The 14,375-nt window shown below is 52.0% G+C and overlaps 1 protein-coding gene across 8 annotated transcripts in view; it reads left to right on the top strand.

Annotated features, from left to right (window-relative positions):
• Nucleotides 1-14,278, top strand: part of REEP1 (receptor accessory protein 1) — a 65,826-nt gene extending 51,548 nt beyond the window's left edge. For 4 of the 8 annotated variants that reach the window (XM_072037877.1, XM_072037876.1, XM_038178467.2 and 1 more), the window contains 4 exons: nt 4,021-4,056; nt 9,657-9,805; nt 11,046-11,113; nt 11,194-14,278. In XM_072037877.1, the coding sequence (XP_071893978.1) occupies nt 4,021-4,056; nt 9,657-9,805; nt 11,046-11,113; nt 11,194-11,236 (296 nt within the window). In that variant the 3' untranslated portion in view covers nt 11,237-14,278. Of the gene's footprint in view, nt 1-4,020; nt 4,057-6,495; nt 6,811-7,086; nt 7,340-9,632; nt 9,806-11,045 lie in introns of those variants that run through there. The other 4 variants (XR_011809282.1, XR_011809283.1, XM_072037874.1 and 1 more) reach the window with 4 other exon arrangements.
• The last annotated feature ends 97 nt before the right edge of the window (nt 14,279-14,375 follow it).

Genomic DNA, 14,375 nt, shown 5'->3' with positions numbered 1-14,375 from the left:
TGGGACTGCCTCGGTCTGACATCAGAGAGAGTCAGCAAAAATTCCCCGGCCTGTTTGACAGGAGGATGACTCAGCTGAAGGGCTCTGCTTTCTTAAAAAAAAAAGGTCTTGGAAGCCCCCAGCCCCCAGAAGGTCTGACAGCAGTAGCTGGGATACCTAAAACCAGCTTACATTAATAGAGAGCCTGGCTGGGCCTGCAGATGCTACCTGCAGTAGAAATCCTGCTTTATTGAGGCTTTCAGGGAAGTCTTGAACAAACAGGTCCTGTGTATGCAAGCGAGGCAGAGTGGAGCTCAGGAGGAAGGGTCTGCATTTCAGGGTCAATACCTTAGCATATTTCTCACGTGGCTTTCCTGTACACCTCACATCAGTGAATATACCCCGTAAAATACCTGATCGGTGAAAAAGTGCTGCCTGTGGATTGGTCCCCATTTCTCCAGGAGGTTTCTCAGTCGTAGTAACAGCGCTCTGCCTTGTCACTACCTCCTGAGAAGTTTCTAGCCAACCAAAACGTCCCCATTTTATGTTTTCTTTTATTCTAGCCTTTATTTTCCAATCCAGGCATCTGAGAAACTGCAGGTGGGTGTGCTGGGATGGTGATGATTTGGGCGCCATGCCCATAGCCCTTCTTCTGCCATTTGTTCATTGCGGTGCTCCTGCACTCACCCATTTCCCTGCACCCTCCATTCCCACCAACCCACTGCAATCCCCTGCGAGTGCAGCTCCCAAAGCCACTGCCCGAGCTTCCAAAGGATCGGTAGGTGCAACAGGGACAGGAACCCCGAGTGTTATTTTGTCTGGACATGCTCAGAAGCGCATCTCCGTGCCTGGGAGCGTGTGTGAGCATCTCTTGGTTGTGCAGGGGTTACAGTTTTTGATGAAGCAGTGCGCACACACTGCCTGCGGCACTGCTTTTGTAACATTTCTGAAAACTCCTTTTATTTCCCTCCTGTGGCTCTCAGGGGTGCACAAGGGCTGAAGAAGCTGTTTGCCATCTAGCCCAGGCTCTTCATTTTCTCAGGATGAGAGGCAGCAGCATCAAGGAGAGAGCAGGAGCCTTACGATAAGAAGAGCTGCCCTCAGGCCATGGAGCAGGCCAGCCAGCCCTGGGAATATCAGGAGTTATTTTCTCATCCTGTCAGGCATCTCTTTGATTTTCACACGAAATCCTGCCGGGGAGCTGCCCTGCTGCTCTTGGCCTCGGGTTGTGGCAGTCCCCGAGCTGGGAGGGTGTCGTGGGGAAGCAGTGCTGCTGCCTGCACTCCCGCACACACTGCCCCGCACTGCTGCCTGTGACAGCTCTGGCAGCATTCCTGGTTTTGGTTTCTTGGGTGTTGACCTTTCTCCTTACACGTCTATATTTTTTCTTGTTGGTTAAGCCAGGGGCTTGTGGGACCTGCAGTGAATTAATTCAGCGTTTGGTTCCGATAAGAAATACTTTCTTTTACAGTTTCTGTGGGGTTATTTTTAACTCAGCCCAATTTGCTGCTAAACCTCACAGGGGAGCTCCAAAAAACTCTGTGGAGAGATGTGGAATGAAGCCAAGTGGTGAGGAACAGGAGGCTCCTCAAGCCAGCTTTGCCACTGAACGAGTGGCACATGGAAGGACAGCTGCACTCAAAACAACATGGCAGAGACAAGAGATGGCTCTTTAGGTCAAGATTACAGTTCAGAGGAGTCCCTAAACCCTGAGCACTGTAACAGCAGCCAGATGTGCTGTGGGGCTTGGTGTTGCTCAGCCCCAGTCCTGTGTTTAAGAGCAGATGCGGTGTTAAAAGGAAAGCGATCTGGAAGGACAGGGATGGAGAGAGGTCTGCTGCCTCCCCTGCACACAGGAGACAGCTGAAGCTCAGGTTTGTCAGCATGAAACCTGCTCCCACAGTGTGAGCACTGGGAGGGGCTTGGGTTCTGGTTTCACATCTCTCGGCCGTGCTTCCAAGCCCACCGAGAAAACTCTCCCGACACCACCGGGCTTTGGCTCTGGCCACAAGCTGGCTGCAGGACCGTGCTGTACCCTGCCTGCAGTAAACAACTGCTTGGCCTGTTTCATTTCCACTGTTGTGATTTTTTATAACACCACTGGTGCTGGTTAGCCTGATTTGTGACCCTCTGAATTCCCTCCTGACAGAAGGGAATCGCTCCGTGAGGAGCTCGGCATGTGGTGAGCAGGGACCAGGGGCGAAGGGTTATTTTTGCCCTCCGAAGAGTGTCTCATGAGGTCAAGACATAGAATGTGCCAGAGTTTGAGACAAGGGGAGTTAGCTCCTCCTTTCCTGTACCTTTTGCTGCCTTTTCAGTAGCTGCAGCCACCCTTTAGCCAGGCACCGAAGGCAGCTGTGCTGTTGCTTGAGCAATAGCTGAGATGCTCGGCGAGCTTAACCCGCCGTCCCTGCTGCCTTTTGTGCCGACAGCTGAGCCATATTCACACCCATCCCACAGAAACACCCTGCTCCTCCTCCTCCTCCCTGCACCCGGCCGAAAGCCACACGCAGAGGACACGAGGAGCAGCGTCTGCTTTGCCCTGCCTTGAGACACGTGCGTGAAACACACGCACCCAGGGCTTGCCCCTCCTGCGTGTGGCAGGCCGGCCACCTGTCCTCTTTACCCGATCCCTCACTTCGCTCCTAGCTCAGCATTTCTCCATTTAGCCTCTTGGCAGCCTGCTGGCAGCCGGGGATATTTTAACCTCGATGTGTGTCCCAACCAGTGCTTCTCCTCCGGGCAGAGCTGCCCCTTGCGTTTGGGAACTGTAAATGTCGTGTGGCTGCTCGTCCTTATAGAGATCTGGAAGCCCCAGAACCACCTTTCCCAATATTTTTCAAGGCAATCCTGATTTTCTGGCAAATGCCCGGTTACAATCCACATACAGAAGTGTCTGTATTAACAGGGGGGCTTTTGCACTTCGTAACCTTCTCTTACTGCCTTAGAGACATCCCGAGCAGTGCAGGTAAAGCTCGTTCCCTCCTGCTGTGACTTGAGGAGTGGGATTCTGGCCACAGAGCTCAGCCCCAGGGTTGATGCAGACATATTGTGGTTGCTGATGTCAGCTGAAACCTCCAGTGTGAGCGCTGGAGCCAGCCTTTATTTTGGGACAGTCAGAGGGACATCCTCCAGCGAGCACATTCGCTTGATGGGACATCGGTGTCCAGAGCTTGCACTGCCTGGGCCGAGTATCACATCCCAGCGCAGTGCCCGGAGCGAGTGCCCTTTCTGCTGAAGCTTTCCTCAGGCAGAGCTCGGCTTCAGCTGGGGTGACCTCAAAGCAGAAGCACAGGAGAGGCAGGGCTGAAGGCCAGCTCCAGCTCTGAGGGCTTTGCAGTACACAGCAGAGGTGTGGCAGTATCAGTGCTCGGGAGATGCCCGGGTGTCTCTGTCTCCACTCTCCAGAAAAACTCCAGCAAGGTGTCTGAGAACAGCCCGCATAAATCTTGTTGTAGGAGCTCTCCAAGAATAAATCATCATAAAATTGAGAGCAGTTGCCTTCTATGTAAAATCAAAAGCTAAACCCACAAAACTCAGCAGACTCTGTGTAAAATCAGAAGCTAACCCTGCTAAGAACCCCTCGAGCTGGCCCAGCCTCCTGTCTTTTGTACAAAGGCCACAGCCAGGCAGCTCTTGACCTGGGACGGGTCCTCACACCTGTGATTTAAGATTGGGGATCTAGGAATGTATTTTAGAGGTTGCACCCGATGACCTTAAGAGGTCTTTCCCAACCTAAGTGGTTCTGTGGTTCTGGATGCCTCCAGAAGCCCTGTGGGTGACTGCAGTGCGTGCAGAGGTCCTGCCTCAGCCCCCTGCACCAAACCTGTGTCGTGATGTGCAAGCAGGGCCAGGGCACGCAGTGGCAGCCTCAGCACCCGTCAGCACAGCCTCAGGTGAGCCCCGAGCTCTGCACTGGTGCGGAGAGACACAAACGGGAGCCCTGGAGTCCACCTCGGGACTTCCCAGCAGGGGAAGCCACCGCTGAGCATTTCCCGAGGCTTACCTGGGTGAGTTCCTAACGCTCGGCTCCTCTTCCAGCGTGCACGTGCTGCTCGGTGTGCCGACTCCTCCGAGGTGAGTGCCGGTTTTCCTGCGTCCCTCCCGGGCATGGCCGTGTCCCCCAGCCTGGCTCCTGCTGCCCCTCACTCACCGCCTGCCCTAACACCAGGGAGGGAGCGAGGGGAAGGCCGGGCTGCGAGCCCCTCCGTGAGCCGTGTGTGTGTGTGTGCTGATGGCAGTGCTCACCCGACTGACACGGGGGGCTCCCTGGAGAAAACCCTCCCTCCTTTCTCTCCTGCCCTGCTCTGTTCCCGAAGGCCTGGCCCACGTTTCTGTGTGATGGGCAGGACATCTGCGTTTGGGACGGGCAGGATAAGTGGCACAGAGCCTAGGAGCAGACCCTGGTGTGATAAAATACGCTCGAACGGACTCTCCCTGCTTCGTTTTGTGCTAGAGATGTTTTTGGAAAACGTCTTTCTGTCCCCAGCACTGCTCACATTGATAAACTTGGGATGGTGGAAAGGGACTTGGGCAATTCCTGGGCACCTCGGCTCATGTGCTTCGTGTTCGCTGTGCCATGTAGCATCACGCAGCAGTGATGTTTGGTGATCCCAGCCCGACCCTCTGTCCCCTTGCACACCGAGTCGGTGGCAAATCGAGCCCTGCAGCTGGTTTGTCACCCTCCCTGTTCTCCTTTTCCAGCTCTTTGCACACTGAGTGTGCCATTCCAGGAGAATGAAGCCCGTTTAAAGCTGCCTCTGCTTACCCAAACCCGAAGCACTCAGATTCACAGGACATATTATTAGCACCCTTCTAATCTGAGCCTGAAACGATTTTATGGATTTGCCTCTTTAGGGGGTATTTATAAAAGAATCACCAAATCCCTAAGTGCTTAATCAGCATGAATTCATCTCAGGGAACTCATTTAATGATGCTACAGCGGTAATTAGCCCAGTGCGTTTACCAACTGGGCCCAAAGTCGTGTTGCTCTGGTTTAAATTGAGTGCTCTGCCTCTCAGATCAGCCTGCCTTGTTTTTTTTTTTCCTTGACATAACCCGTGTCAATAGGAATACTGCAAGGCTCCAGCCCCAGGGTCCATTCTGCCTGCACGGGCTGGGGCTGCCCGCTCCTTTGAGTTCTTTCTCAAAGAAAAGAGGGTGAAGAGAGAAGCCGAGTTTGCTTAGCCAGGACTGAGTCGTTCTGCACTGCTGGCAGGGATCTTCCCTTGGTTCAGATCTTTGGGCGGCCACTTTCAGGACACAAACACGCCAAGTGCTCGTTCCCAAGGAGGTTATCATCCAAAGGGGCAGGTGGGCAAGCCTGACATCGAGCAGGATGTCACGGGCTGTCATAGCTCAGCCTTTTTGGCAGGAGCAGTTCCCTCAGTGCTCTTGCAGGTGAAACGGAATTGCTCCTCTTGCTGTCTGACTCACAACAACCCCACAGCTCTTAGGAGGTACTGGGTACTATCCTGAGACACCCTAGGTAATATCCTCGGTAGGATCCTGAGAGAGGCAGCGACGTGTTAACAGCAGCTTGGGCCAAGGACCACAGCTCAGGACCTTCATCTCCTGCTCTGGTACCTCCACGAAACGCGAGCATGGGCATCCTCCCGCGTCTTCTCGACAGCTGCTGTCTCAGCTCCTCTTGCTCTTGTTCACTCGGTCAAAAACCTCGTTCCGAGCTCCTCCCAGGGCTGCAGCCACGTTTCTGACAAATCTCTTCCACGTCCAAGGCCTGTGGAAAGGCAGCCCGCAGCCCCCAGGAACACAAGGCAATTCCCTGGGGGCTTGCTTTCCCCTTCGGGAGGGACAGGGGGAAAATCTCCAGGGATGTCTGCTTGTCTTCTGGTAAATGCTGACGTGCTGGGTGATGTCCAACGAGCCTGCTTGGGCCTTGTGTTTAAGAAATTATCAATTTTAAGAAATAACCAATTTCCCAGTCAGTGCTGGGATCGCAACTAACCCATGCTGCTGGGGAGAGCTTCCTTGGCATGGCTGAGAGGGGGGGAAAATTCAGTCTTTGTAGAGAGTTAAGGGATTTATCATCCAGTGGATATCAGGAGAACTACGGCTGCATGTATCCAAGGGGGGATTTGGCGCTGAAATGCTGATCGGGTGCCTCAGGCGTTGCAAGGAGCGTGCAGGGACTCCGGGAATGACCAAGGGGAGTGTTTGGTGGACGTGGCACCGCAGGGCTGTGCCCCGTGCCAGCCACCAAAACCACAGCAGATGCCTTGAGAACCACAGCCTGGCAGCCAGCCTGGCCTCAGTGTTGCCAGCCCTACACAGGGGCTGTCAGAGCTCCCCGAATGAAACCATTGAAACAGTCTGGGTCACCTCATTCATCTTCCTACCTAGTTTTGCTCCCAGCTCTCGTGCTGGGGATTTACAGATATATATATTTTTAACCTTTCTTTCGCTGAGCTTACAGGCCAAACAACGACTTGCTGTTGCTCCAGGCATTTTATGCCTCGAAATTTCCCTCTTAAATGCTGAATCAATTTCTTACAGGTGTGACTTGTGTCAGTTCGCACCCGTACCAGTGGCAACTTGGGAGTTTCTCCGGTATTTAAAAATATTTTAATATTTATTTGAGTAATATCCCCAGAAAACCAGTAGGCTCTTCGAGTACGTTTGCGTTTTAGCAACCAAGTCCAAACACCCATGGCTGTTTAATAACCTCCAGTTCAACCCCAGATGTTATGAAAGCAAAGGCGAAGATTTCTGTGCTCTGAACCCATGCTCCTTCCCCTTCTCCACCCAAATGCCCTCCCCTAACAGTTTATTCTTTCCTTTTTCTCTATGTAAATATTACGGGACGCTGATGTAAGTGTTACGGATCGCATGGGTTTTCTTCCGAGGTGTTTGGAGTAGCCTAGCACTTAACACCTTAATCACTCGTGGGCTGTGCTGGCATTAACTGGTGCCTGTGTTGACGATGTTGGTTTGGTGTGGTTGCATTTGACTTCAGCTTCGGAGAGCTGAGCTCCTGCCTGGCCCTGCTCTGTGGCTGCTCTGGGTTTGGCAGTGAGGAGTGTTGGGGAAGGACGGGACGTGGGTCAGTGCCTTTTGGAAGTGATGGCAAATTTGTCTTTGTTCCAGGGAAACGAAGCTGATCACCATCACGTAATAGCTGCTCTCTTGCTAAGTGCAGATCCTGGAGGATCCCCCAGAAAGGCTTAGCTTTGGAGTGACTTCGTCTTCCCTTAACAATACACCGCCTTGTTCCTGCTGCTCTAGTCTGTGCCTCTGGTTTGTCCGAGTGTCCCAGGACTTCCAGAGCAAGAAATATTGCCTGGGAAAATAAAGGGGATCCACCTCTCCAAAGCATTGGGGAGCCAGATTCCCACTGTATTCCCGTATCCAAATATTTCCGTGTCCAAATATTGATTTATCAAAGTCCTTTGCTCGTCTGGAGCTACTGGGAGAGGTCCTGACCTCTGTTACACGTGTGTAAACCCACGTAAGAGTTAGTCTAGTCAGTAACAGAGCAAGTGCTGGCAAGGCAGCCTGCTCCAGAATCATTTTGTTGGGCTGGGTTTTGCCAGGGAGATTTTTCAGTCCGTGTAGAATCACCGAGAGTAATGACGATGAAGATCTGGCCCCACGTTTCCTTGCCCATGCTGGGTTGTTCCCTGTGGAGCATTTAAGAGCTTTGATCCCAGCTCTGCAAAATGCTCCAGCTTGCAATATGCTCAACTTCAGGACTTCCCACCCAACGTGCTGGTTATATTACACGGGTTCCCTTGGAAGGAATTAGGAGAGGGTGAGAGGGGCTGGAATTAAGGGCTCTTTAGACCACTTACAGTCAGGGTTTGCCTTGCCTTAGAGAATAGAGGAGCATAATCTGGTCCTGATGCCAAAAAGCCATGTTTGCAGGAGGCAGCAGTGGCTTCAGCCTGGGACAGCAGCGGTTTTCCCAGCTGTTTTCTGGTTTTCCCAGAGAGGTGGGAGGTGAAGGCACCCAGAGGGCTCCGAGGTGGGCAGTGAGAGCCTCCTGGAGGTGAAGCCCTGCCTGGAGCCTCGGCCCAGCTTCCAGGGGATTTTGGGAACCTCTCTGCTGTGGGGTTGAAGCAGCGTGGGCCAGCCTGGGGGCTGAGCTCTCCCCCAGGCTTCAGAGACCAGCTCCAGGCCAGGGACGGAATGCTCGGGGTGCTGGGGGGAGTGGAGGAGCCCACGGGGGTGCTGTGCATCTGCCCTGCTGCTCGTGGAGGCACAACACAGCTCGCAGCACCTACAGGCTGTGCCCAAGCTCTGAACAAAGCTTTTAAAACAAGCTTGTCTCCTTCTGTGCTTGGCTTGGAGAGGCACCGAGGGCCATCTCCTGCAGCCAAGAGGACCCAAGCGAGGCTTCTCCTGGATATCTCACTTCCCACGTGGAAGGAGAAGATTGGAAATAAAATACAACGTCCCTGCACCGGGATAAAAGTCAAATTCCAGCTCTCCCTGAAAGCTGTCTCGGTGTGTCCCAGCCGGCACACGCGAGTGGTGGTCCAGGGGTAGAGACACTCTACGTGCAGCAGCCACAACCTGAGCCTTTAAGGGTCTGAATCAGTTGTGATCAGACTTTTAAGAATCCTTTTGCTGGAGTCTTTGCTCCAGCAGAGTCCTGCAGTGAGGCTGAGACACAAAGTACATTATTTCTGTGAGACAAGAACATCATTTCTATGTGTGTTTATAAAAAAGGGACCCAGCAACTGTGATTCACGTCATCTAAGCACCAAACACGTCCACTCCTGCCATGTTTTAGAATAAAAAAATAAACGTGACTGGCAGTTAAGCTCAGAAAGCTCCAGCCCTGCTGGGAAGAAACTGCTCGCAGAGAGGCAGGGAGCTTGGTGGTGCTGGGTGTCCCCTCTGGAGCTCTTGCTTTGGGCTGGCTGCTGAAAACACCACCTATTTTCACTGCCTGGATTTGAAGCAGCAAATGCACTGTCCCAATAACCAGTCCTGCAAAGATCATGTTGTAAAGCACGAGGAGGAGAAGCACCAAGCAGGTGTTAGCGCTCTGTAGTCACGGCCCCACACTCTGCCTTCAGATCCATCAGGGGCAGCAGGCTGTGGGGTTTGCTCTAGGGACAGGAGAGGACTTTTCCCCACTGACCTCGTAACAACACAGCCTGCTGAGAGTCCTTTCAATGCCCGTTGAAGTTTTTGGTTCACTTCAGTGGATTTTAGGCTGGGCTGTAGGCTGGAGCTCTCCCAGCTTGCAGCCAGGTGTTGCTGCTGCACTTTGTGCACCCCAGGAAGCTCTCCCCAGGCTGTGCCCCAGCACTCCCTTGGTGTCTTCAGAGGATGCTCCTAAAAAACAGGACATGTAGGAACGGTGGATGAATCAGCAATTCAAGAAATCAGTTATTCCACTTATCCCTGAGCCAAACAAACTAATTTCTTTCTAGAGTCAACCTCCAGAAAACCAGACCGTGAATTTAGTCTAAATTCCACATAAATAATCCAGGTAGAGCTTGTCATGTCTTTGCAAACGAGGTCCTTTTGATTTCTAACCCCTCAACTGCTGTTACTGAGTGTGCAGTGTGACCCTCTGACCATTAATCCCGGGAGGTGCATGGCCTTGCAGTGAGCTGGGGTTTGGCGGGGCGCGACTCGAACCATGGCTCATCTTCCTCCTGCTTTGTCTCCACGTTTAGCCCGTAACCGGCCACGTTAAGTAGATGTGAAGGATAAATACGATAAATACGAGCAGCCCCGGCAGGCAAACTGTGAAACGCAAGGCTCTGTGTTCTCAGATGATGAGGACAACGCTTTGTTGGATTGCGCATCCACCAACAAAAGGCCCAAAAGGAAGGATCAGCCCCTTGAGGTACTTCTGCTGTCGAGGTTCCTCCTTCTGTGATGTTCTTTGGCTAGCTGAATGAACTCCTTTCTTTGGTCTAAAAGCAGAGTCCAAAAGCAAATAACCTGCCCGGGCTTTCAGGGGTGAGTCTTGCTCAGTTTCCTGCACGTGTGGGTATCAACCCCTTGTTTTTCCTATCTGGAGAGGAATTGCTCTTTTCATCCCTGAGACAAGGTTCTCGGGGGGAGAACTGCTGGCACCCACAGCCAGGGAGCTCCCAGCTCAGAGCCCGGCCCCTCTTGCTTGAGTGCGCACCCAGCCAACCCCACCAAAAGCAGCGATTTTGGGATTTCAACAGCTTTTGAATCAGGCCTGGGATTAACAAATATGGTTTGTTAACGCCCTGGGCATGGAGCCGAGGCCTGCAGCCCTGCTGTAGCGCTGGGATTTGAGCCAGGAGATCTCACCGTGGGGAAGGGGAATCTGGTTCCCTCTCCCCATCTCCTCCTGGTGGGATGGAGAATCACAGGCTCAGGGGATCGCTTAGGACTTTAGGACTGATTTAGGATATTTACTGGGCAGCTGATGGCTGCTTTGCTGTAAGAGTGGGCTGGCTTCCCAAAGAAGCCCTCTGCCAAGCTGCAGGAGCTATCGCAGGGCTCCTGGTTTACAGACGGACACCGAGGCAGCAGCTCAGAGCCCGGGTGGATCTCTGTCTGTGGCAGGATCCCTGATGCAGGGGTAAAAATTCAGAGCAGCTGTGCTCCTCTGCAGCAGCTGGTAAGCATTTACTCTGTGATTCTGACAAGAGCCAGGGCCAAGCTGAAGCTTTTCAGAGGGAATAATGCACCGCAGACATCATTTGTTGTTGTTTGCTTACTTGTCTACGCTTGGAAACACCACAGCGGGCTTCCTAGCACCGCTTTGCTCTCTGGATCCAGAGGCTGCAGGAATTTGCACCAATTTCCCCGGGCTGCTTTGACCATCGTGGGATTAGGGCTCTTCAGCCATGCCTTAAACCAGAGGGGCAGGTGTTGGTTTGGCTTGGTTAAGGGCTGCAAAGGTTTTTGGAAAGGTCCTCAAGAAAAAAAGTCCTCAGCTGGTGCTTCGTTAATGAGCTGCAAGGCCCAGAGATACTTCTCTCTTCCTTCATGCCTGAAACAGGATCGTTACCGCAGAGGTGCCACACAGACGGGTGAGTTTTAAGGCAAGAAACCAACATTTCCTCACACACCGATGATATTTTCTCTCTGTTTTGCCTCTGCAGGCACCGCCTAGGACCCTCAGACCTCGCTTCAGGAAGAAAAGTACCTCGTCCTCTGCCACCGAAACAATGTGAGTGCAACGAGCCAATCGCACCCAGATCCACAGAATGTCTCTCTTCTGCCTTAACGAGCTCCTCGATAACCCTGTAGGAAACAGCAGCGGGATGGATGTGCTCGACGTGCGGCGCTGTAGACACGGCCTTTCTCTCTCTCCACTCTCTGTACCCCGTCCCATGCTCCTCGCGCTGTCGGTGGCACGGTCAGGGCGGTCTGACGGAGCCCTGCAGATTCAGAGCCCTCTTTTTGTTTGCAGAGCGTCCCCTTCCTCGTGCTAGTCCCGTCGGGCCGTGCATTTACAGTTCTCGTGTGTGTCCGCGTGGCTCTGGCTCTGTGGAAGGCAAAAACACTCAGCTGCTCACGATGCTACACGGACAGCGCGTTGATTTGTGGCTTTACCATTAAGGAAGGGGGCTTGGGGAAGCCACGGATTTCTCTTCCCTCCCCTTCCTCCTCAAGGCAGTGGTGGTGGAACAAATATTTTGGTATTCTGGCTGTTCAAAACGCCTTGTTAGGACTCGTTAGGGAAGGCCGAGCTGTGATGTCGATTCTCCTCCTGCAAGGATTCTCTTCCTTTGAGCCAACCATCGTGCTAAAGAGCCAGAACTCAGAGAGGACGAGGAAGAGAGGTGCGAGGTGAATGCTTTCATCGAGGCGGTGAAAGGGGAGCCTGAATTTTGATCAGCCTGAGCCAGGAGAGCTTTGTGTGGAGAATTTCCTTCTGGAGCAGGGGGTTGGTGAGAGCCGCAGTGTGTTTGTGTCCATGTAGATGTGTAAAAGGAGGGGAAGACGTCCTAGGGTTTGTGTATTTGTGCTTGGTGTCTCTTGTAAGTGTTCCGCATGTGAATTCACACATCCGTTAAGCACGTGGCCCCTCGTGTTTGCTCTTGGCCCTAGACTAGCTGAAACCCTTCGCGTTACCCAGAACTGCCCTCACTGAGGGATCCCTGCGCAGCCTGCACCACGAGCAGGGCTACTTGGCTACTGCAGGGGCAGCCCAGGATGCCAACAGCCTGTTGGAAGGCAGCAGGCTCAGACAGAAAGCTGCAGTGGCCTTTGTTCTGCTGGATGCGCATCACGATCCTGGCTGTCCCTGCCTGAGGCAGCCCCAAACTTTCCCCCAGAGCTTCCCAGGTATGCGGGGATGAGTGAAATAGGCTGTGCGTGCACACAAATATTTTTCTGACCTGGCTGGGAAGTGGGAAAAGCAAGCAGGTGCTTCCTGAGTCTGCCACAACATTCGGCCCCATTGCCGGAGAATTTTATTTCCTTTACATGTGCTAATTAATCGTGGCTTGCAATGGGTGAGAAGGAAGAAGTCCTCGGAAAGTAAATTGTAAAAACCCCAGAGTCCTAAATAGCACTTACAGAAGAGTCAGTCCTTATAACATAGTCAGCAAATGCTTTGAGGAGCTCAGCTTGTGTGTTTTATTTTTAAGCAGCTTTGGAGTTTGTTTGATTTATTTTGGCAAGCGTTAAAAAGAAAGAAAAAAAACTGCCTGCGGTGTTAGCAGAAATAAAATCCTGTTGCAAGCAAGCTACGTTTCCCTGCTATGCAATAGGCTGCCATAAGATAAAAAGCTGACAAGTTTGCACTCAATTATGCCAAAAAAACCAACAAACCATAGAGCTACAACAGCATCTGACAAATTCTGTTCTCAGACACGCTGCGCTAACATTGAATCTCACTGAAAATATTAATCGTGTCTAATCTGCTGTTTTATTGTAAACTTGACTGTTTAGATTCTCTTAAGTGCTGAGGTGAAATCGTTGACAAGGGAGTTGCCTTATATCTCTCAAAACATTCACTGTATAAAGGAGAAAAATAAACCTTTTCGTATGTCTGGCAAAAAAATAATAATAATAATGTATTAAATTATCAACTGAGCTGTATATTTGTGTATAGATAGACAAACGTGAATGCCTCACCACGTCCACGTAGTGCCCTAGTGTTCTGTCCACAGACCAGCCGTGTGCTTTTGGTTTCTCCTCCTCCCCATGCAGGCTGTTTACAGGTTTTACAGGTGTTGCCCCAGGTCTGTCCTTTCACCCTTTGGCTGTTTATTTCGAATAAACGCCAGCCATGAAGTCCTTTCTCCAGCTTTGCTTCAGAGCCTGATTCAGTGAGCAGCCTGCCTGCACTGCTGCTGACCCCTCGTGGCAAGGAGTTTGTAGGTGAGCAAATAAATGCAGGCCCTAGGAAAGGCAGCCTCTAGAGCTCCCAGCCTTCAGCCAGCACAAGGCTCAAGCGTAAGGTGCAGTATTTTAAGTAAAAATGAGGCTGAAGAGAAACTGTATCTGGTCCGTGGTAAACGGGGCTGTGAATTACTTCACCAATTTACCATAAATTCACCTCAGCTCTGAGGACGTCAGGCTCAGGGCAGCCCGGTCCCATCCTCTGTGCCTGTTCTTGTCACAGCAGGCAGTGTCAGCGCAGTTTGTGCTTGCCAACTGCTGAATCAGGATCACATCAGCCAGAGGGACTTCATTTTATCACTGTAACCACAGAACAATCCCCCACCAATTAAATTGTGTAGGTGCAAACCCAGCACGGAAGGAAAACCAGGTTATTTACTGCTAGTGAGAGGGAGAAAGCTGCTGGAAATACAGCGCTCCTCAGCCTGGTGTAAACAACCTGCTGCCTCCGCCTGCGCCCTGAACGCCGTGTTCCCACCTAACGAAGCCCCTGCACTCGTGACAGAGCGCTCGTTAATCACAGTCCCCTTCCTGCTGGTTGTTTGGGGTACCTGTTCTGCATCTGGCATCGTACTTGAAGCAGAGAACGCGGTGTCAGGATTTGTGTTTATCCAAACTGAGTAGGGATCGTCGCCGTGTACTCAATGCGATTGCTTTGCTGCGAGCAGCAGAAGAGCCCTGTGCTGAAGCCTCCCAAGTGCGGCCGTCACGACTCCAGAGGCTGACGTTTCACTGGTTTTGTCACACCGCTCGATACACATCTTGAGTAAAGTCTTAATCTTTTCTTTCAGGAAAACAACGACGATGACATCCTTAGTCTGTTCAATGTATCTGGCAGGCCAGAATCATTATTTGACTGCTGTATTATTTTTATCTCAATTCTGGCTGACTGTATATAGATGTACTCACTAAGTGCTGCATGTCCTTCGGAACTTTTCTGTATGATGAACTGGAAAAAAAAATACAGCTACTGAACACTCTGCGTAACCTGTGAGTTCTTTGAAACGCCACAGCCTCGGGTAGGCAACCATCTCCTGCCATGCCGGTGGCACTGGAGCTGACAAACAGGGAGTACCTAA

Source organism: Anas platyrhynchos, chromosome 4 (genome assembly GCF_047663525.1).
Source record: "Anas platyrhynchos isolate ZD024472 breed Pekin duck chromosome 4, IASCAAS_PekinDuck_T2T, whole genome shotgun sequence".
NCBI classification, from domain to species: Eukaryota; Metazoa; Chordata; class Aves; order Anseriformes; family Anatidae; genus Anas; species Anas platyrhynchos.
Note: the sequence above shows the minus strand (reverse complement) of the source record. Positions and strands in the feature narration are given on the sequence as shown.